At 35.1% G+C, this 23,288-nt stretch overlaps 1 protein-coding gene across 2 annotated transcripts in view; it reads left to right on the top strand.

Moving 5' to 3' along the window:
• reps2 (RALBP1 associated Eps domain containing 2) overlaps window positions 1-23,288 on the top strand; it is a 33,115-nt gene that overhangs the window by 2,775 nt on the left and 7,052 nt on the right. The window contains exons 2-15 of one of the 2 annotated variants that reach the window (XM_043230337.1): window positions 7,350-7,473; window positions 9,994-10,157; window positions 10,257-10,365; window positions 12,145-12,248; window positions 13,282-13,420; window positions 13,498-13,561; window positions 13,645-13,813; window positions 13,939-13,995; window positions 14,788-14,872; window positions 15,404-15,475; window positions 17,242-17,290; window positions 18,741-18,904; window positions 20,107-20,168; window positions 20,459-20,548. In XM_043230337.1, coding sequence (XP_043086272.1) covers window positions 7,350-7,473; window positions 9,994-10,157; window positions 10,257-10,365; window positions 12,145-12,248; window positions 13,282-13,420; window positions 13,498-13,561; window positions 13,645-13,813; window positions 13,939-13,995; window positions 14,788-14,872; window positions 15,404-15,475; window positions 17,242-17,290; window positions 18,741-18,904; window positions 20,107-20,168; window positions 20,459-20,548 — 1,452 coding nt within the window. The remainder of the gene's footprint in view (window positions 1-7,349; window positions 7,474-9,993; window positions 10,158-10,256; window positions 10,366-12,144; window positions 12,249-13,281; window positions 13,421-13,497; window positions 13,562-13,644; window positions 13,814-13,938; window positions 13,996-14,787; window positions 14,873-15,403; window positions 15,476-17,241; window positions 17,291-18,740; window positions 18,905-20,106; window positions 20,169-20,458; window positions 20,549-23,288) is intronic. The other variant, XM_043230338.1, reaches the window with a different exon arrangement.

A 23,288-nucleotide genomic window follows, 5' to 3' on the forward strand; every position in this document is an offset into this window, starting at 1 on the left:
GCTGTTTTTCTTTGTGTTGGTTTATAGTGAGGAATTTTGTTGTCAACTGAGTGATTTTTGGATGTTTCTTTTTTCTTGGAACTGTTTGTTGTTGCTCTGTTTGCTATTTTGTCAAATAATCCATAATCTGACTACATGAAATGAATTTGTCCCTTACTGCTTTCTTTAATTTCCTCGACTCAAGATGCATTAGTGCTGTCCAGTGAGTGTTTAAAATATGATAAAATATTTTAGAATAATATTATAATATTATATCATCAACTGTTTTGATGAAATCACCTTGGAAATTTAGCATGATTAATTTACTGTTATATTTTTGTTAATATTTAGAATGTATTGTTTTTATTTTTATATGATATTCTATAATGTTAAAGTTTGAGTACATTTCTTTTGAATTTTTACTATTAGTTTTAAAGGTCTTATATAGTTTTTATTATTACAATTATTTATTTTTGTATTATAGTATTTATTTAGTTTTAGTTAACAGTAGTTTTAACAGTAGTGTTACTTGATATAAAAAAAAATATTTTAGTTGAGGAAAAATGTGTATAAAAATATATATATATATGTATATATGTGTGTTTATATATGATATATATATATGTGTATATATATATATATATATATATATATATATATATATATATATGTATATATATATATATATATATATATATATATATATATATATATATATATATATATATATATATATGTAGTATGTGTATGTTTGAATTTAACTAAAATTTAATTTAAAATGGCAAATATAAAAATAAACATTTATTTAAAATAAGAATAACAACAATAATAGTATCTCAAATACAATTAATTAATACTTCAAGTTATACAACAAGCAGAAATGCTTGTTTTATATTTCTTTATTTTTTAATTTAACTTTATTTTTTTATGAGCGATGAAACCGTTAGGGTTTTCATTTCAGTTTCACGGTCGTCAAAAGATGATGGTAAAAGGGCCCGGTGTCCCCTCAGACCCCCGTCTAAAGTCAGGCAAGCTAAGGGTGAGATGATTAAATGGAAACGCGGCTGAGAGAGACGAGAGTCATTGAGCGTCGTCTCTGGAGGTCTGTCGGTGTGCTCTAGATCCCGCTGTGAGCTGTGAAGATCGGCGTTAAAACAGGAAGTGGCTCAATGAATGACAATCAAAGATCTTCGTTGTTTTGATTACGTGGAGTGGCGCGGTTTTCCTTCAACCAGAGGTAGATATTTATATTTTCTGAAGAATGCGAAACTCTGCAACATGATGCAAGAGTAGGCATTGATTTATTTTTTTTGTTTCTAGTGCACTGCTGCGTGGTTATTAAAGTTTTCTGAACGCTTTGTAGCGCGTCGCTGCGTGGTTGTTCCAGGGTGTTCTTGATGTATGGTTGTTAAAGTGTAGGGCTTTAGGAAATCCCCCCCTCTGGTCTATGCATCCCAGAAGTATTTTTTTTTATCATGACAGATCACACTAAACATTAGGTTACGCTATTATTAGCTAAAAAAAAGTTCTCAAAAGTATCCCCCCTCGCATCCCTGGCACCCATTTGCACTATTGTGTCGCCACGGCAACCACAATATTCGATCTCAATATTTTCTGCGATTTTATCTATAACAATAATTAGACTGTATTTTGCTGAGTGTGTCATTGTGCTGGTATCGTTAATGAATCTTTTCCAATAAGTTTCAACCGATTTTTAAATTTTATGGGCATTTAGCTTTTTAATTTTTTTTTTTCAGAAAATGTCCATTGTCTTTTGAGTACTGATGATTAAAATTTTTTAAATAATAAAACTAGATACTCTGAATGTGGAGTTAAACCCGCCAGTAGGTGGCGGTAGGTCACCGGAAGTAAGCGAGTCTTCAAGATTGAACCGAATCATTTAAACGGATGATTCATTCAGGAACGAATCACTGTCATGTCGCTCAAATATGCAAAATAACGCTGTGGTTATGCCCGTAATTGTTTAGTTTTATTCTGAAGTAGACAAAAAACCCCATTCAACGCGGAACATGCGGGATTTGCCTTAAAATAGCCTTTTTGCTGATTAATATTCATCAACACTAGTTCACATTGCCCTGATTTAAATTTACTGGCCTACCTTTCCATTCAAATTCCACATTTAAAGCAAACCCCGTTTTAAAAATGACTATGGACTTCACGATTCTGTCCATGGCAGAAATCACTATTAGCATCTGTTAGCATCTTGCTATGCTAAGTCCGGGTGGTCGCCAGGGCACTGCTACGCGCTCGCTAAAACTTCTTGAGTAGTTTTGCTACTGTTAAGCGCTCTTTGCCCTCGCTGAAGTGCGTTGCCAGGACACTTCAGGGCGGTCGCTAATGCGTCCTGGTCATTGCAAACCCCCGATTATTAGCGCGAAACGACTGACAGCGCAGGTCTACGCCGATTTAGCGCCTTGCTGTCAGCGGAATAAGTCTGTTGTGGGATTTGCAGCGGTTTTAAACCTCCATCTGTCTCTCGATGGAGAGTGTTAGCATGCGCCTGACTATTACAATAGCGACGGGAGCTATAGAGTGCATGGCATTTGTAGTTATGTTGGAATATGTTTTGATGTCTGTAAACAGTTGGCACGCGCTTTCCGTCTTCAGCACAGCATCTGGAAGCCACACACACACACAGAGAGAGAGAGAGAGTTCCTTCCTCAAAGGCAGTCATCCGTCTCTGGACAGGACAGGACCGACCTGTTTAACAACCTCCGCCACTGTCGTCTAACTGCGCTCCTACCCACAATCCCCCGGGGCGTCTGTTTATCTCGGAGCGTTGAGACTAATTTCTGGCGAACTTCCGCATTCGCAAGGCGCTTTAAACAAGCGAGTCCGCTGGTTCAATGCATGCAAATGTGTTCAGACTCATCATTTATTCGGGTTTGATTTCGAGTAGCAGTTCTATCAGAATTTTAAATGCACGATTGAATTCGAGTGCCGTTCATAATAGATTATAACGATGTGACACGGTTAATCGCGATTAATCACGCCCCAGATAAAAGTGTTTGCATATGTATGTGTGCTGTGCATATGTATTATGTATATATATATATATATATATATATATATATATATATATATATATATATACACGTGGATGCATATTTTGAAAATATTTACATCTTCATTCATATAATTCATACTATTTATAAATATAATATAGAAAAATAGAGTAATATTTTAATTAAATATTACATTTTTCTTAAATATATATACGTGTGTGTTTGTATTTATAAGCAGTACACAAACATATAAACAAAAACTTTTATTCTAAAATGTGATTAATCGTAATTAATTGTTTTGACAACATTCGTTTATGTTGTACTAATCGTGATTTATTTTTAAATGAACAGCTAACAAATAATAATACTTTGCCTTTATTAATTATGCAATGCATTATAAATCATTATTTTAGAATATAATATTTTTTATAGTAACTATATAAATTGGATGTGCAATTCCGTTTGCTGCTTAAATATAAATTCAGTTTAAGTCGAGGGTTCGATTTGGAATATGAAAAATGTTTTGGTGTCAGATGACCGCCTGAGTCAGACACCGGAGCTTTATTTAACAGGCTAACATAATAAACACCGTAGCGGCAGAAATAATAATTTTACGGGGTGCGCCGCGTGAAGCGATGTCCGTTGCCAGGGGCATAAAAACTGTTTTGGCATCTGCCAATTGTGTTGTGACTCTGTGAAATCCCTTCCCAACTCCAGATGGAGGAAACAGACGGTACGTGAGCTGCGTTTGATCCGGTTGTGCAGGAGTGGATTTAATGCAGCTTCCTGTCCCACGCACATTTAATCGATCAATGGCTTGTTTGGATTATTTTACGAATTTTTACTAATTTATTTAGTTGAAATAGCATTCAAACAGTAAATGACTGAAATAGCAGCTGACCTTTTGAACTATTTTTTTTAACAATAAATTACAATGACATGATAATATATCTTTATTTTATATATTTATATATTTTTAAAAAGTCAAAATGTATAATATAATTTAATAATTAAGTTTATTATTTTTATTATTATTAATGACATTATTATTATTAGTAATAATAATGATAAATAATAATAATATTATTATTATTATGTAGTGTTTTTGCAGAAACTAATTTGCTATTTAATTATGACCAGTTGAATATAAATTATTGCATTATTGTAAACAGCATGTACATAGTTTTATAGTGTAAGAGCTGTTTTATTTATTTATTTATTAATATTGATTGTGTTTTTGTTTTTATTATGTTTATTCTTTAACCAAAAAAGTCATAAATAAATAAATTTACCATTAGACCAATGCCAGTGACATGTCAATATCATCATAGATATAAATGTCTTAATATTTATAGAAACATTTATTGTCAGGTAAGTTTTTCTTGTCTAAAATCATTTTTAGTGGATTTGCATGAAAGCACATTTCTGCCACAGAATATCAGAATAAAAAAAAAAAAAATTTCGAATGTTTTTTTGCACATTTTTGTTCTCGTAGTTTTCTTTCCAGAAAGAATTGACATCGTGATTCATAAACTTGCCTTTTTTTTTTTCCTTGCAATTATGATAAGAAGAGTTTGTCTGAGTTTGTGCAAGGTTTAATCTCATAATTGCAAATAAATAAATAAAAAGAAACAGGAATAAATAGTCATAAAAACGCTTTTTACCTTTGTACACTACTCTGTGTAAATGTTTCAGATACGAGCACATCCTGTCAGAACGCAAGACCTGCTGACCTCCTGTATCCCAGCATCCCATAATCCCTCACGAGGAGGTTTTCCAAACAGTTGTATTATCTTCCCCTGACATGTGCATGTACAGAGTAAGATTATATGTGCTCTGTGTGGATCAGGCGAATGCAGGTCAGGTTTAAGTAACACTGACCGTCAGATGATTAAACACACACACTCACACACACACTCACACACACTCACACACACACACACACACACACACACACACACACACACACTCACACACACACACTCACACACACACACACTCACACACACACACACACACACACACTCACACACACACACACACACACACACACACTCACACACACACACACACACACACACACACACACACACACACACACACACACACTCACACACACACACACACACACACACACACACACACACACACACACACACACACTCACACACACACACACTCACTCACACACACACACACACACACACACACACACACACACACACACACACACACACACACACACACACACACACACTCACACACACACACACACACACACACACTCAAGACGAGGAGCTCAGAGCTGCTCTTCATCACAACCAATGTGTGTGTTCTGACTAATGTGTAGCTGAAGATACGAGTCGTTTTCTAAACAAATTCATGCGATCCTCTAGTTCAACGTGAAGGTGAGGACACAGACGTATCCCAGAATCCTCAGCGCAATTTCCAAAGCAAGCCCTACAGTAATATCAGTATGGATCGCTTGCGCCGAAACAGATACTTTTCTATTTATTTATACATTTCGATCTCAATGCATTTTTGCGTTCGATATTATTTATTCATTCGTGGCATGTAGGGAAATAATGTATAATAATATGCTCTGTCTTAAATAGTCAGAAAATCAAGAAATCCAGCATTTACACAATTACGCGTATATACGTTCAATTGCACCTTTTATTAACCTAGCATTATTAATATGAAATAACTAATAAATTAAAATCCTATTAAATCAGCTTGCTTTTTGTGCTTCGTTTAAACGTCGCCTTTGCTCTTCATTTTTCTTCACGGTTTCAGATATTGGACGTGGTTTTTCACGGCACACCGGAAAAACTTGTTAATAAACTCATTTTACGTTCAGATATTATTTCGGTGAAAATCGAGGAACAGTCCTGACCTTACTTTCACCGACACCTTTGAATGCTTTTCTCTATTAGCAGCGTATTTCTGAAGAGTCTTGAGGTGAAAGCTGGTTATGCAGTAAGGAGTCAGGTTTGGCTCCACGCAGGCTTTTGTTATATTTAACAGCACTCAACACAATGCACCGCTATTTAAAGCCCACAGATCTCTTCCTGTGTGTGTGAGAAGACGTTTACAATGAGTCCCGGAGCTGAACTCTATTGATTATGTCTGTACGGAAGGATGGATTTCAGCAGCGTGGAGTGATATAACAATGACTCTGTGCCGCTCTGGGCTTTTTCCCCAGGAGGAAACGGCAGTTTATGTTTCGTAGTACTACGGGATAGCGATACAAAAATGATCCGGGTTCAGAGTTTGTTTTTGAAGTACTGAAATTCACGGGCATTAAAAGTGATGCATATTTGTGTTGTTATTTTGAATCAATATGTAAAAACATGCTGTTGAGTGTTTTATATATATATATATATATATATATATATAAATAAGATATAAATATATATATATATATATATATATATATATATATATATATATATATATATATATATATATATATATATATATATATATATATATATATATATAAAAATAAATATATATATATATTTTTTATATATATATATATATATATATATAAAACATTTTAATAATATAATAATAATATATAAAAATATATTTAATAATATATATTGCACTTTTTTTAAAATGTGTGTATATATATATATATATATATATATGTGTGTGTGTATATATATGTATGTATATATGTGTATATATATGCCGTCTTGCTGAAAACATTATTAAACAATTATTGAAATAAATATCTATATATGTATACTGACCTCAAACTGTTCAGCAGCAGTTTGCGTCATACTATGCAAAGGTTAATGCTATTTTGCATCGTTTTGAAGTGTTCGTTTCTCAGTGATCTCCTTAAAAGACGTCTTAAACAAGCTTGGGGTGGTTTAGCTGGTCTGAGCCCGTTTCTTCTGGTCCGCCGAAGGTTTTAGAGAGGTGTTTCCGGCAGGAGCAGATGACTTCATCATCTGTCCGAAGTGAGTTGCGCTGTTCATCCGAAGGTCTGTGTTTGTAGTTCAACGCTTTCTTATCTGCGCCCGCGGCTGTCATTACAATACCAGTTTTCAATTACAGAAGCGCGGATAAAAGTGAAATTCAGCCTGTTCGGAGCGCGCTTTATCTTCAACCCGCCCGTTCTTTCCACTGCAAAGCCAATAATGAGGATTTAGCTACTATCTTTTCATTTTCCCCTGTTGCCAATTTCACCCATTAAGAAAGAATTCCACTTCACATTAATGAACGCCTTTGAAATATTGCAGCTTAATTGACTTAAATAATATACACTCTGTCATTTTAAAGTCTCTGTGTGGCCGTTTATTATTGAATCTCTCTCTGTCTCTGTATCAGGTAACGGAGGTGTGCGGTGCGAAGCGGCTCGGCTATTTCGGCTGTGGACAGTTTTACGTGGCTCTGAAGCTGATGGCCTCGGCTCAGGCGGGTTTGCCGGTACGTCTGGAGAGCATCGCAGGCGGTAAGTCCTCAGAGAAGCAAACGGGATCAGGGATTTGCCCTAGCATGCTTGGATTTGCGCTAAAGAGGGATAACGCGCCGAGGCCGTGCTGAGCAGAGAGAGCGCCGCACGCTGAGAACGAGCTGTGCGAACTGAACCACAAACGCTCGTGACCACCTCCTGTTACGGTCTTGCCCTTTAAATCTGCGTTTGAGCTTTAGAAGTGAACTTTTCCCCGCGTGTCGTTAACGCAGTGTTTTCACTGACAAATTAGGACGTAAACTTGATAAGCAATGCATCATTCGAAAGCTTCATTCCTGAAGGTTGTGATATTACGTTCTCACCGTTATTCACTTTTTACTGATAAATGTTTATTTCAGATTACTTCGTATGTATGCGGTATTAGTGGATATTGCAAAAAATTTAAATAAAAAAAAATAATATATTTAAAAAAATAAACTCTATTTAAGAATAAATAAAAATATTTTTTTAATGACTAATACAGATGTAGGTTCAGTATCCATGACAATTATTTTATATAATTGTTTATTATTATTATTATTATTATTATTATTATTATTATTATTTTCCTATATAAAAAGAAAATACTTAATATCTATTATTATCATCATCATTATTTATTTTGTTGCTGTTAAATTATTTAATTATAATTCATATTAATAATAATAATTAATAATTTAATAATTCATATTATTTTCAGATTATTGTTTATTATTTGAAAAGTGATTATAAATCATCCATTATTTCTGCTAAGTAAATCTCTTAAAAGAAAGCATTATTAATACTAGTAATAATAAAAATATCTTTATTGTATTTTTATGACATATTTAATTATTGTTAGGGTCTGTGTTTGTGTGTGTGTGTGTGTGTGTGTATATGTATATATGTATATATATATATATATATATATATATATATATATACACACACATACACATACATACATACATACAGACAGACACACATGTATGTGTATGTATATATATATATATATATATATATATATACACCACCAGTTTCTAGTTTCATTAATATTATCCAAAACGTTGGTATGTAACTGTTGGGCCTGACCTCAGAAAATAAATCAAATATTAGCTCAGCAGAGGCAAAACATTCAGCGCTAGGCTAATTCAGAGCTCCAAGGCACCCTGCCGGGCTGAAATGTGGCAAACAGAGCAGGATTAGTCTTTAATCCTGGTACAGACTGTTCCTCTGTAAGGACCCTCAGAGCAGAGAGAAGAGCTCAGGTGACCTCACGTCCTCTTCTGTTTAACCCACAAATGTCACTATCTGCTAAATACTGAGTTTGTGGACCAAAAACACTTATCAAGATGACCTGAAAGGTTCCTTTGAGAGATAATTGGCTAGGTTATGTTTACTTTTCAGAAGAAGATCATCTAGATCAGCGCTTCTCAGCCCTGCTGCTGTTTTTGTGTAAAGTTTAGCTCTTGCTAAACCAGCTAATCATGCTGTTGTGCTTCACAAGGCTGTTTTAATCAGTCCCTTAGGTTTTTCGCAATTCTGTGATCGTGAAACAAGGCAGAATCAATTTTTTGCAGCCCTGCAGGAATTGCTATTTAACCTACAAATAGGTCTGATAATCCAATAATGACTGACACATTTTTGTCTGTCGTAATTAAAAATAGCTTGTTTAAATTTCAATATAGAAATAGTTTAGTCATATGGCTATTTTACATGAAGTGTGGCAAAATAGAATTTACAGCCATAAAATCAATCATTTTGTTTGCAAAAAAAAAAAAAAAAAAATATATATATATATATATATATATATATATATATATATATATATATATTTGTTTTTATTCATTAATTGATTGTTCTTTTTAATTATTACTGTTAACAAAAATATTAATCATGATGTTTTTGTGTAAAATATATGTATGTGTACTGTGCAATAATTGCACACACTTTAAAAAAACAAAACATTTACATGCTTATACAGTTATATATTCATTATATATTCATATTCTTATATTTTATATTATACATAAATATAAAAACATAACATTTTTATACATAATGTTTTTGTATTTATACATACATAATAATTATGCAAACGTATATTATGTAAACCAAAACCTTTATTTTGGAATCGATTTGTTTGACTGCACTATTAATTATTAATTAATATCTTTTGTGTGAGAATTTGATAAGACAGAAAAAAACCAATTATTATGTATCTTAAAGCCATACATAACATGGTAAATGTGGTATCATAATTATAAAACTGGCTGCAAATTTTCTATGAAATTCAGAAAACGACCTCCATTAAAATGACTCGCTTTGCGCATGAAAACAAATCACAAAAAAATATAAATAGCGTAAAAGAATGATACTGTTACATTGTCATAATTTAATCAGATGTAAAAAAAATTAATAAAATAATAAGCTAAATAAATGAAAAAAAAATTATTAATAAATGATAATAATAATAAAAGTCCTAAATGTAATCGGAAAGAGAAGTACACTGTTATGAACGTTCTGTCATTTACTCTACAGAACTTCCTCTTCCTGTGTTCGCCGGGATAACGAATGAGCTTGAGATGCGTTACCCCAATCACCCCTCGGCCAATGAGAGTCAGCCTCACATCCTGGGCTCCGCCCCTCGTCCCCCTGCAGACAGACCTGTCCTCAGACACCCTGACACCAGCACGGACAAGCAGGTCGGGGTTTTAGTGATAACTAAGTGATGCAGCAGCACCTTTACACTGTTCCTGAAAATAACGATGATTATAATGAACGTGTTATCTGACGTCTGACAGGAGGCGTGGTCTCCACCGCGGTCACCCAGCATCTCCCCGGCCCGCTCACCATCAGCCTATCACAGCTATCCATATGGCGCGCAGAGAAACGGAACCGACGCGTTATTGGGTGAGAGCCTCTGTCAGTCTTTCCGTTTGGAGAAACCAGACAAACGAAGCTAAACGTGAAAATATTTCATTTTGAAATAATTTTTTTATGATAAAAGCACCGAACCGCACCCTTGCGGGATAATTAAAAGTATTAATTTCTTTAAAAATATTTTAATGATGTTTTCCACAAAAATTTGAAGCAGCACAACTGTTTTCAGCACTGATAAAAATCAGAAATGTTTTTTTACATTACTTTTATTCACATATTTAAAACAGAAGATGAAACCTCTTCTGAAGTGTTGCGTCAACGGCCGTGAGTTTTTATTTTTAGCGAGGTTTCGATCGCTTGCTTTTCCAGACGTTCCTACGGAAGTATGAAAGGAGATGTTTCCACATTCACACACTCGGTCGTGGTGTTATTAGATGACACGCGGCCGCTGTGTTTCACACACCGAGCGTAGACGTGGCTCGATGCCCTTATGCTGCCAGACAGCTGTGCGTGCGTGCGTGCGTGTGCGTGCGCGCGCGCGCTCAGCCTTGAGCTGCCGTCTGCCCTCAGAAAGCAGTTGGCTAATTGCCGCTCTCCTGTGGCGTATCTATATCACGCTCTTCTAATCACACACCTGTTGACTCTCAAGACCTTCGGCTCATCCTCAGTCAGCACAGACAATGCCTCGAGCCTGGATATTTAGCCGCATGTTTAATGTAGTGCGCGTCATGTAACGCTGCTCGTCTCCTCTGGCGCTTCGCGCTTCAAAATGTCAAAAGAAGCTGATGTGTGAAGCAATTATAACTCGCTTTATGACGCACTTGTCAGAAATACCGCTCCTTGGACACATCGGCAAGCATTTCAAGGATGGCTGTTAAAATCTAGCATAAATTAAGTAAAAATGCTAAATCTTTGCAGTATATTCAAGATGATAAATTCATGCAAATACGTGAACGACTGGTATTTTTTACATGTACAATAGCGCCCCCTCCAGTAAAGCAGGAGGAAGTGCATGAGGACAAACATGATATATATATAACATGTCATCCATCCAATTATGTTTATTGTTTACCCAGTATCATGTGTTCAAACATGCAAATATGTATTAATTTATGTATTTAAGTCAGTGATTGTGAATAGTAAGGCGAGGAATGCATACTGTGCTGATATTCATCGTGAAAGAGCTTTGTTAACTCCGGCTGTGAACAGAGAAACGTCAGTGTTATTGAAAGCGGCGCGGCTTTCTTCATTAGTCAGCTGGGACCATTAATACTTTACAATCTGCACATAAAAGAAATGACGCTCTGGAAGGGCTTCAGATGTAAAAAAAAAAAAAAAAAAAAAAAAAAAAAAAAAAAACCTCTCGTGAGATCAAAACCCGGTCTTTTATTCTTTCAGAACGCAGTCGTATCAAAGATCACGGCCATTGCTGACCTCATGCTGAATAATTGATGCTCGTTCAGTATTTTGCATTTGCTATTCCATTAAGTCTAAGCTGAAAACTTTTCTTCTTCTTCTTCTTCGGCTTTAGTTGAGACCGAAAGCGTTTCTTTTTATTTCACAAGCGTCTGCTGTTGGTGCACTCCAACTTTTTTTTTGGAATAAGGCTCATCCTAGTTGAAAAGTTTGGAATCCGTTCCGGCGATAGCGCTTTTTAGCATAGCTTAGCATAGATTATTGAATCCAATTAGACCGGTAGCATTGTGTTCAAAAATGACCAAAGAGTTAAGATATGCTGTACTCTGTAAAGCCATTTTGTCTGTCTTTACTTTAAAATGTTCTCTCTCTCTCTCTCATTGTCATTCACAGCGTATGATGGAAAGGTGGCGGTTCGTCCCAGCGCTCCTCAGGAAAACTCCTCTCCTAGTCACTATCCTCTCAAACTTCAGTCGGAGCCGCCTGTCATCGCTCGTGTAAGCAGTTTCTCACACCTTCCTATTTTTTGCATCTAAATGGACAATCAAAAATAATTTTTGGTGTCCGTCTTAAAGGGATGATTTTAATTTTGGAGCAAACTATCCCTTAAAATAAGGAAACATTTTGTTTTTAAGTCAAGTGTGTTTTTTGTTTAAAAAGCGTATTTTATAATTAAAGACATGAGCATAAAACAGCCAAACAATATGAAAGAAAGAGGAAAAAAAAAATCCCATATTATTTCATAATTTCACAACGATCACATGACTGACACATTAATAGTAATATTTTGATATTTAATACATATGAATTATATTGTGTTTGAAAGCTTTAGTGTGTGGTGGTTGTTGTTTTTTTCTTCGTATTAAACTTATTTAAAAAGCATACTGTGGAAAAATATGTACAGTCTAAATATGTACATAGGGAGATCCACAGAAAAAAAAAAGAGAAATAAGGAAATTCAAGATTTATAGATTCAAGATTACACACAAAAACACGCATATATATATATATATATATATATATATATATATATATATATATATATACACACACACACACGTATATACTGTGTCTGCGTATATATATATATATATATATATATATGTGTGTGTGTGTGTGTGTATATATGTGTATATATGTGTATGTGTGTGTGTGTGTGTGTGTGTAATCTTGAATTTCCATATTTCCCTTCTTTCTTATTTTGTTCATTTAAAAACTAAATAAAACAACATCTGTAGTAGAATAAACTTACAAAAGGCTTATAGTTAAGTATTTAATAGTAAGACATGCTGAGAAAAAGTACCTGTATTTTGAGAAAAAAATTGCTTCGTAGATGCCATGCAAAGGTCGTGCATGACCTACCACTTCAACTTATTTTATATAAAAAACTCATTCTTTTTTTTCCCATTATTGTCGGATCAACAGGAGCCTGCTGCTTCCTTGACATCAATGAAAGTCATATGCAACTGGAAAATATTTTTCATCCTCGGGCCTTTCGGTTTTCCTCTGACTGTTGTTTTTCGGATTCAGGTTGCGTCTGTTGAGCGTCTGGTGGAGCGAGCGGAGGCGGATTACTCGGACGACCCCTGGAGGATCACAGAGGAGCAGCGGGAATACTACACCAACCAGTTCAGAAGTCTCCAGCCTGACCTCAGCGCTCTCATCATGGGTCTGAGACCATCTTATACCGTCGGATTCGTAACTCCTTGTGGACACTTTTTAAAGTTTGCTTTTCTTGTCTTTCAGGAACCGTTGCGAAAAACTTCTTCACCAAGTCGAAGCTTCCGATTCCAGAGCTGTCGCACATATGGTGAACATAAAGCCTCAGTTCGTCTCAGAGATGCAGTCTACGTGTCTAAGTGCACTCAAACAGTCTTGTTTGATGTCCTTCAGGGAGCTGAGTGACGTCGACAAGGATGGCGCTCTTACTTTCCCAGAGTTCTGCACTGCCTTCCATCTGATCGTGGCCCGCAAAAATGGTTACCCTCTTCCTGAAACGCTCCCCGCCACGCTGAGACCTGGCTTTGTGGAACCAGGTGTTGTTACGGCTCCGCCATCTGAGGTATAAGACGCCTACAGCATTTATACCTCAAATATTTAACGATGTCTAATATTTCATATTTTGCAATTATGAGAGTGTTCAGATTGACGAGTTTGAACTGAGCTCCAAATGGGTTTGTTTTACAGGCCACCGAACCTCTTATTGTTTTTGATGACAATATGATGCCTGGAGCCAATCAGCTCGTAAGAAGATCTTTATTTATCATTTATGCCAAGATCTCAGTGTTCTGTACTTTTTGTCTCTTCCACGCTCTCTCTCTCTCTCTCTTTCAAATTTTCGATATTAAAACACTGGCATAATGATATGCATACTGTATTGCCAAAGCACCAAAACAAATAAGTTGCAGAGTGATATGTTCAAACTAAATAAATAAATACACATTTAGCTAAATAAAATGTACTTAGTCCGTTGCATTGATACTTTAGTATTATTTTAAATATTATTTTAATATATATATATATATATATATATATATATATATATATATATATATATATATATATATATATATATATATATATATATATATATATATATAAATTTAAATGCTTAATTTTAGTTTTAATTTTAGTTTCTATTTAGATGTGTTTCATAAATAAGCGTTTTATTTCATTTAGGTCCCACTGAAATAGAATTTTTCAATTTAATATTTACATTTAATTTAACAATTACTTTTTTTTTTACAATTAACAAAAACTTTGTTAGTAGTTAACACTAACATTGGTTTATTGTGATTTATTTTTTCATTCATTTATCTTTTGCTATCAATGACAAAAATTGAAAATGACACGTGACTACATTTTTTTTATACATGTGCATACACACACAGACAGACGCACATTTTTTAATACTGAGAATATCTGTTTGTCTGAAGGCAGAGGGTGCTAATGAGTCTAGTCCAGCCTTTACAGCTGAGTAAAACTCTAAATGTCCTCATCAGTCAATTTATGCTGCCTTTTCATTTTCCCAAACAGGAAATGGGTTCTGTTGACCTACATATGACCTCTAGACCAGGTGTGGCCGCTAAACAGGACATGAGAGATGAAAGCAGGAAACCGGGTAATGACTTTAGAGACGGACAACAATAAGCATAAACATGATTAAAGGAAAAAAAATTATCTTATATATATATATATATATATATATATATATATATATATATATATATATATATATATATATATATATATATATATATTTTTTTTTTTTTTTTTTTTTTTTTTTAAATAAATAGTGAAACACCTAAAAATATTTTAATAATAATACTTTACACATTTCTTTATGATAACTTATATATAGGCGCATTTCTCAGCACTGAAGGACACCTTCAGTCAATAAAATACAATCAATACAAAGCAACGACATTTGATATTTTATATCCTATGTAATTGTTGTATTAAGTGCCAAATATAACAAATTATGTTGTTATTATTATTATTTTTTAGCATGTTTTTTCAGAGCCTTAAGTGTGCCGATATTTTTGGTTGCACTCTTTCACACTTAAAAGGGAAAACCTATTTGCAGTATTGATATTCTTCTGTATATGGTCTTATTTGACTCTTCTTATCGTGTTCTTTATTGCTGTGTCAGCAGAAATCAGCCCAAAGAGAATTCCAGACCCGCACGAAAAGCCAATACAGCGTGTCAGCGCTTTAAAACCAGGTGAGTCGCTGTCCTCGGGCGCAGCGGGCCCCCGTCCCACACCGCATCTACCAAAGCCTCTAATTTACCTGCGCTTTACCGTCTGCGTTCAGGAAACGATGAAAATTCTGTGGTCATTAACTCACTCTCGTTTCATTCAACGCGTATGACTTTTCTTCTGCGTAACGCACACAAGAGAAAGTTCCAGGTGCTCTTTTCCATACAAGTGCAGGTGAATGAATGCTGTCTAGCTCAAAGAATGCATTATAAAAGTATTATGAAGGTAGCCCGCGTGCGCTAGATTTCAGGTCCACTGATGCAGAATTATGTCAAAAACGGACCGACGTTTCTAATTTTACGAAACTCTTCAGTACCTCCCGAAGCGCAGTTCATTTCCAACCAGGTTTAAAATCAATCACACTTTTTTGGGTCTAATAACTAACATCGCACAGTATTTTGAACAAACAGAAGTACAATGATTTTTTTTTTTTTTTAGGTGGCATTTAGTTTTTTCAGTGCCAATATTTTTACATTGCATTTAGAGTTATGAAAGAGTGGCCCCAAAAATACTGAAAGCGCTCTTCCATAATTTCATAATGCAGTGAATGGGTGCCGTCAGAGAGTCCAAACAGCTGATATAAACGTCACAACAGTCCACATGAATCCAATCCATTAGTTATTTTCTTTGGAAGTGAAAAGCTTTGTGTTTATAAGAAACCAATCCATCATTAAGGCATTTTAACTTCAAGCCATAATAATGCTTTCTTCAGTTAATAACATCAATACCGTCAAGACTATATAATCTGATATAATCTAATCTATATAGCTTGCTACATTCCTTATTTGTAAGTCTGCAAATTTGAGTGTTCCTTGCCATGTACTTCCTCTGTATGGATAAGGGCAGCATGGACTATCTGCAAAACATCTACTTTTGTGTCCCTCAGAAAAAAAGTCTAATGAACAAACAAACACTATATTTGCTACAAATATAGATAAATCATTATCTCTTTAAATAACCAATAATAAGATTAATCGGAATTAAAAACGGACCAATCAGTGCTCTCTCTCGGCAAACAAGCTCTTGTCATCAAGTCACATATAGCCAGTGTATCTTTCCAGCAGGGTCCTGTTTGTTATTTTCTCTCATGATGGGTGTGATGTTATGAAGTAAAACCTCTCAGTGCCTCTGGGTGCGGACACAAAGCCCGTTATATCCACAGCTCTGACCTTTTGTTCCAATATTTCATGCAGACTGCTCTGATCCAATAACAGCTCATATTTATTAAAGTGCCCAGATCCCTGGGCGTTCACAAATAATCCTGTGCTTTATTACTTCAGTTTGAACGCAACATTGCTTCCAATATGGTTCTCATGAAATGCTTTTTTCCTCAGCGTTGGTAGGAAAGTTTTCGCGTTTTCCCCGGTGCATGATGGGATAGCAGACAGAGGCCCGTTTTAGGTGTTAACTGCAGCTGTAGGTGTTCAAGGCCTGTTGTTTGGATAGTATCAATGTTCTCGAGTGTGTTTGATGGTTCAGTGTTTCTGTTGAGAAGTGAAATCTTTTGGGTAGAGAAAGCAGTTCAGCTTAGGACCGGCTTAAAGCTTCAGCTTGTGGCTTTGCGCTCTTGTAGATGAAAGGTAAGAAAAAGAAGAATACTAGTTTCGTTTTTGCCAAAGTAGGCTTTTAAATCAAATAAATAAAGTTTCTCTTAAAGAGTTTGGTCGGTTTTATTAAAGAAATAATACTTTTACGGTGTAACTGTTTGATAACGCAATTTCTTTTACAGATTCTCCACAAGAGCTCGACGCGAACATGAAGTCAAGAACGCGGCCCAGGTAAAATCTTAAGAAAAAACAAACAAAAAAAAAACATTCATACTTTTGGTAACACTTTATTTTACGGTCACACCTGTTAGTCACTTATTAGCAGGCATATATTGCTAGAATATTAGCCATTTGTTGTGATAATTAAGCACATATTAATGCCTTAGTCTACTTAAACTTAACAACCATCTTACTAACTATTAATAAACTATTAAAAATCTATTGGGGGGAAACGTTGTAGTTAATAGTAATTATGAGTGTCATCTTTTCTAAAGTGTGACTATAATTTGATTCAAAACAGACACATTCAATTTGAGCAAAATACAGATTTTTAAATGTTTTAAATTAGAAGCAGTAGTTTTACAGTTTTACTGTATTTTGATCATGAGCATAACACAGTTTTTTCCCCTTTTAAACAGTACTTTTATTTTATGACTTGTTCTAATTATGAATTGATTCTAATTAAGGTATTCGATTACAAGATTTAGTGTTTGTTTAAATGTAAACGTATTTGTCATGAATGAGCGGTCTGAGGCGTGCGGATCCATGTGCAGGCTTTTATTAAACAAAGGCATGGTCATAACAGGCAGGCGTAAACAGGGCTAACAGATATATAGGAGGCGAGGCAATAACGAAATCCAGAGACAGGCAGAAGGTCAGGTCAGGCGGCAAACGATCAGAGAATCAGAGAACAGACAGGGTCAAAACCAGAAACAATAATCCACGAACGATAACTACAATACAACAGGCGAAACAATGCAACCTGCAGTTGGTGGCTTGCTGCAGTATTTATAGTCCTCTGACAGGAAGTAGCAGCAGAGGGAGTGATGAGATCACCCAGAGGTAATCCCTCTGCTGGCTTGGTGACAGTATTAATAAATGCATGATTAATATTAATATTATTTTATAATTGCTATTATTACTATTATTATTCATTGTTTTATTAATGTAATAATTCTAAAATTAAACGACAACCAACACAAATAATGAGAACATTAATAACATTTATTTATTATTAAATTATAATTGTTGCTATAATAAAATATAAAAATTATTACTATTATATTTATACAGTATTAAACATAAACTGACATGAGTTGTCAGATTATGTGGTTAGTTCTACTAAAAAAATAAAAAAATTGTATTGTAATATAATATATATATATATATATATATATATATATATATATATATATATATATATATATATATATATATATATATATATAATCTGTTTACAGTATCCATACCAAAACAAAATTATAACTTTCCCAACAGATAAGTACCTGTTTTTTGGGGTTTTTTTTACCATGGAGGTTTTTGAAGTACCTAAAGTACCATGTAAATACTATGGTGCTTGTTAATGGTACAGTATATACCAAAGTATCATCTGAATCCCTTGCTGTTATCTATTTCTTGGTGTACAGCGTAAAATGGGTCTGCATATGTGTTTTCCCCAAAGGTCATTCTCCAGCACCTCTATAGACGATGCCATGAAGAAGGGGGAGGAGCCTCCCACTCCTCCTCCTCGACCCCAGAAGACTCACTCCCGCGCCTCTTCTCTCGACCTCAACAAGCTCTTCCAACAGAGCGGTCAAGGTTCTCGCCCATCCCAACATTCCTTGGGTATTTAACCGTTTACACATACAAGCTTTCATACGCGGAGAATACAAATGACAGGCGTTGAAATATCCTACATTTTCGTACATATTAAATCCATTCGAATTTAAGTAAATATTTGACTTTGACTCTCGATGCGGTATTGGCGCATTCGGTATAAATATTCGGTAACTCTGCGGACACTTTACCTGCTGCTTTTGCAAATGCAGTAACGGGATTCTCTAAGAAAAAAAAGAAAATTTGTTCTTAAGATGTATGAAGCCGCGAGCTCACGAAGTAAGAATAATACGCTACCATACCAAGCGCTTTGATAAGATGAGCCTTTGATTGGAAAACTAATTAATCTTAGTGGTTGTTCTTGTGCCTTTTCCGATGTCAAATAAAGTTGTAAAAACACATGCAAGAAAGTTAGTTAGTGAGTATTAATAGTATTAAAGGACAATATTACTAAGAGTTTTCTTTTTGAAAGGTTTGTCGCCACCGTCTGCAGCTCCGAATGCTTAAATGTGTTTACAGGCGAGGATTTGGGACACAGAAACACATTCCGAGTCTAGTCTAAACCATACAAATGTTTAAAAGAATGAAATATTCATAGATCAGTTTTGCACCGAAGCTAGTCTATTGCTGAATTCCCATCATGCTTTACGTTTTCAGTAATAAAAAAGGGCCTAGGCTTGATTGTTAGTGCATTAAACTCACAGGCTGCGTTTGTTTGCTCGAAAATACAGTGAAAACGGGAATACTGTGGAAAAAAAGTATTGCAACTTTTCCGTTTTTTCTGATATCGAATCGTTATGCGAATCGCTTGGGAGCCGCCGAGCGAATACGGCAAAAAATAAATGCATATTAAAAGGCAACGACCTTACGTGCATGTCAACATGTTCATTTTATTTTAAATATGAATCGTTCATAACCATAATAGGGACACTTTAATGAATGGAAGGTTAAAAACAAATCGATTTATCTGAAGTAGACATTTTTTTAACATTATAAATATGATTATTGTCGCTTCTAAATGCAATCTGGCTGAAAGAAACATAAATGTAATGATATTTCAATTGTCTGTGCTTAATAAGTTAGTAAATAGTAAAAAGATGATTATATAGCAGTACTGAAATGCTTTACTTACTCTTGTTTTACTGGGTATATGTAATCAGCCGTACTAGTAATAGGCTGGAAAGGTTTTTGAATATCTTTTCTCCTCTCAGGTGCTAAAAGTGGCTGGTTGCCTCCACCTCCAGCTCTCCCTCCACGACCACCAGCTACACAGGTGACCCGCTCAACATCTGCTCGTTTAAAGCGTTTCCTGATCTGCCTGAGATCTGTGTTTTCAATCAGGGTAGCTTGTTTCTAGCTCGTCATTAGCTTTTTGACCTGCTTTTATCTGGTCGGTGGTCTATTTTTTGGCGCAGTGAAGTGGGATGTAATTGATGTCCGGTTTCTATCAGCTGTTTTAGAATGGCTTATCCAGTCAGATTATAGGTTTGTTTCATGCATTTGCTACTTTCCTGTTCTGTTACCGTGTTGTACAATAACTTGTGTCTTAATTCAATGTCTCAGATCTTCAGCTTCATCCCTGGCTCAGAAAAGAGTTCCCAGAAGGCTGTGCAGCAGCCAAACTTTGCAGATTTTAGCAAGTTTAGGGAGGAGGTGAGTAGCTGTTCACATTGATGCTAATTACAAGTAAGGCATTACTAGCACACACTCTTCAGATGTGAGATCACTAAATTGGCGTTGGATCGGCATGAAACGAATGCAACTTCTGATGTGGCTTTTCCAAACTGAAACAGAATATCTTTCTGGAATAATGAAGGGTGGGACTTATGAAGATATGTAGATGTTTCCCAGAAGATAAAGTTAGTTCAATTTAACCTGACCTTAAAATTCAAAAGTTTTCACCCCCTGACTCAGAATGCATGGTTTTTCCTTCTGGAGCATCAGCGAGCGTTTGAACCTTCTGTAATAGCTGCATATGAGTCCTTCAGTTGTCCTAATCGTGAGAAGATGGCTCTCAAAGGAAAGGTTTCAGTATACAAAAACGCCGCAAAACCAAAGAACTTACGGAAGCTGAAGGATTTTTCAAAAATGGCAGACAGTTTAACTTTTCAGGACAAACAAGGGACTCACAAACAGCTCTCACTAAATTATTATACCTTATTTTGGTATAATAAATAGCATGTTGCAGATACTGAAAGTGGGATGTAAACTTCTGAATGCAATTGTATGTAATTGTCTGTAAAAAAAAGAAGAAATTGAACTCGTTGAATAAGGTTAGGCGCATTGAAATTGTGCGCACACTCTTCCTGCTGTCCGTCATCGCTCGTCTCTAGGTTATTAATTATGTATCCTCTTTGAAGAGTCTGAACTTCCTCTTTTCGGCGTGTGAACATGTCTGCAGCTCTTCAGCCGTGTTACTGTCCGCTCTCATGTTTCTGTGGCTGCAGGCCGGGAAGAGATGGCAGTTTCCCACAGTTTAATAAGCTGCTGGAGCCCAGCGAAAACACGCGCGCACACGCTCTCTCATCAGCGTCACACAAGCTCATGCACTCAGCGCTGCGGGCCGTTCTTACCTCAGCTTACATTACACACACACACACACACACACTGTTTTGACAGCGCAGGCACCTGCAAATATCTGTGCTGAAGCCCCGTCTATGAAAGCTAATACTTACGTAAGATATCGTATGAATATATGATCGCTGACTCTATATGAAGGGATTCCGGTCTGATCAAACACTCATAACTCAGCTGAAGTCACTAAAAGTCCATTTAATGTCTCATACCGCCAGCTTTCCTTCATCTTTATGGCCTTTTTACCCCTTCGTGCTTTTAACTTTTGGCTTCTGTAAAGCGGTGAGAGGGAATGCGATCGCTGTGTGAAATTCATTTGTCATAGTTGTGTGAGTTATGGGTTTCATGAGGTCATTGTTGGACAGAGAAACAGTTTCTTAATCAGGTGCAATCCAACAAGTGCGTTTCAAAAATCCAGCAAGTCGCCTTTCTAGACTGCATTTTGAAGACTTTGGATGTTTTTTAATCTCTAGTAAATCTCCAATATCCCAATAATAGAATTTCTAAATCCAAGATACGAGAAAATAATAGCAACAGAACATATTTTATTTTATAATAATGATGATAGTAATAATTTAATAGTAATGAACTTGTTTTATCTTACAATTTCTGTATGCTTTTATACGTATTAAAAGGCATCCAAGATTGTGACTAATAGGTCATTTATTTATTTATTGAATAAAAATGAATTAATAATATACTTGGTTTTGGAATTGGTTTACCTTAATGTTTTTATATGTAATAACATTTATTTTACTTTAAAATATTTAAAAAATTCTAAATAATGGACTTTTGACATTTTTTATTTAATTTTTATTTATTATGTATTTTTGTAGTTATTAAAATAAATCTAACATTGTGAGAGAATAATATTAAAACTTTTATTTTAATTAATTAAATTATAATTATAATATCGTTATTTATTGTAAATATTCAATATGTTATTTATATAAATAAATCAGAATAAATTAAAAACTAGTTTTTGAAATGATTTTACCTTGCATTTTGGCCTTTTTGAATCAGCGAACTTCGAATATGGCCGCGTTTGGTTTATTGAGCTCTATTTCTTATTTATCACGCTTTTTCACAGTTGCCATAAATCCAGCGCCTGTGTTTGCCGAGACATGTTTTCCTTCGTAAGTTCTCGCTCACATCCACCTGCATGACTTCACCTACCGTCTGATTTTACTTCTCCATTATAGCGATGACACTTAACGTTTCATTTTAGCACTAGCCTGACAGTCTGTGATTAATTATATCTGGGTTTTTTCATTTTTATGTCCCTTGTTGAATAATGACAACACAGCAGCCCTGAGGTGTTCATTACAGAGTTTCATCCCGAGCTCAGGGCACATGTCATGGAAACACAGTTTCGGAAAACAGCCTCCATCATTTACTTTCCGCTCGTTTACATCTCAGATCTCTCAGTTTCCTTCAGGGGAAGAGCTCAAGCTTAATTAAACTCTGAGCTGAGATGTTTCTGAGCAGGAACAAAGAGATTCGTGTTTGACCTTGAATCACATCATCCCACGCTATCATCATCATCATCATCATCATCTCTCCCGAGTGCTGACGGATCAGAGAGCATATTTATGTCGTTTGAGCCCCTGTCATTATAAAATCACTTTATTATCATGTATTAATTTATTATAATAGGATGTGCTGGTTGCATTAGTTATACGCTAACTGTGATTTACTGATGCTGTGCGGAGTATTTCTGTAATATTCCTATCAACCAATCAAAATTCAGAGTTAGGCGTAGAGTTAAATGTTTTAGTAACATCAGGCTATTATTATTTTTGTCCTTGTTTCAGAGGTA

This window comes from Puntigrus tetrazona, unplaced genomic scaffold, assembly GCF_018831695.1.
Source record: "Puntigrus tetrazona isolate hp1 unplaced genomic scaffold, ASM1883169v1 S000000148, whole genome shotgun sequence".
NCBI lineage: Eukaryota > Metazoa > Chordata > Actinopteri > Cypriniformes > Cyprinidae > Puntigrus > Puntigrus tetrazona.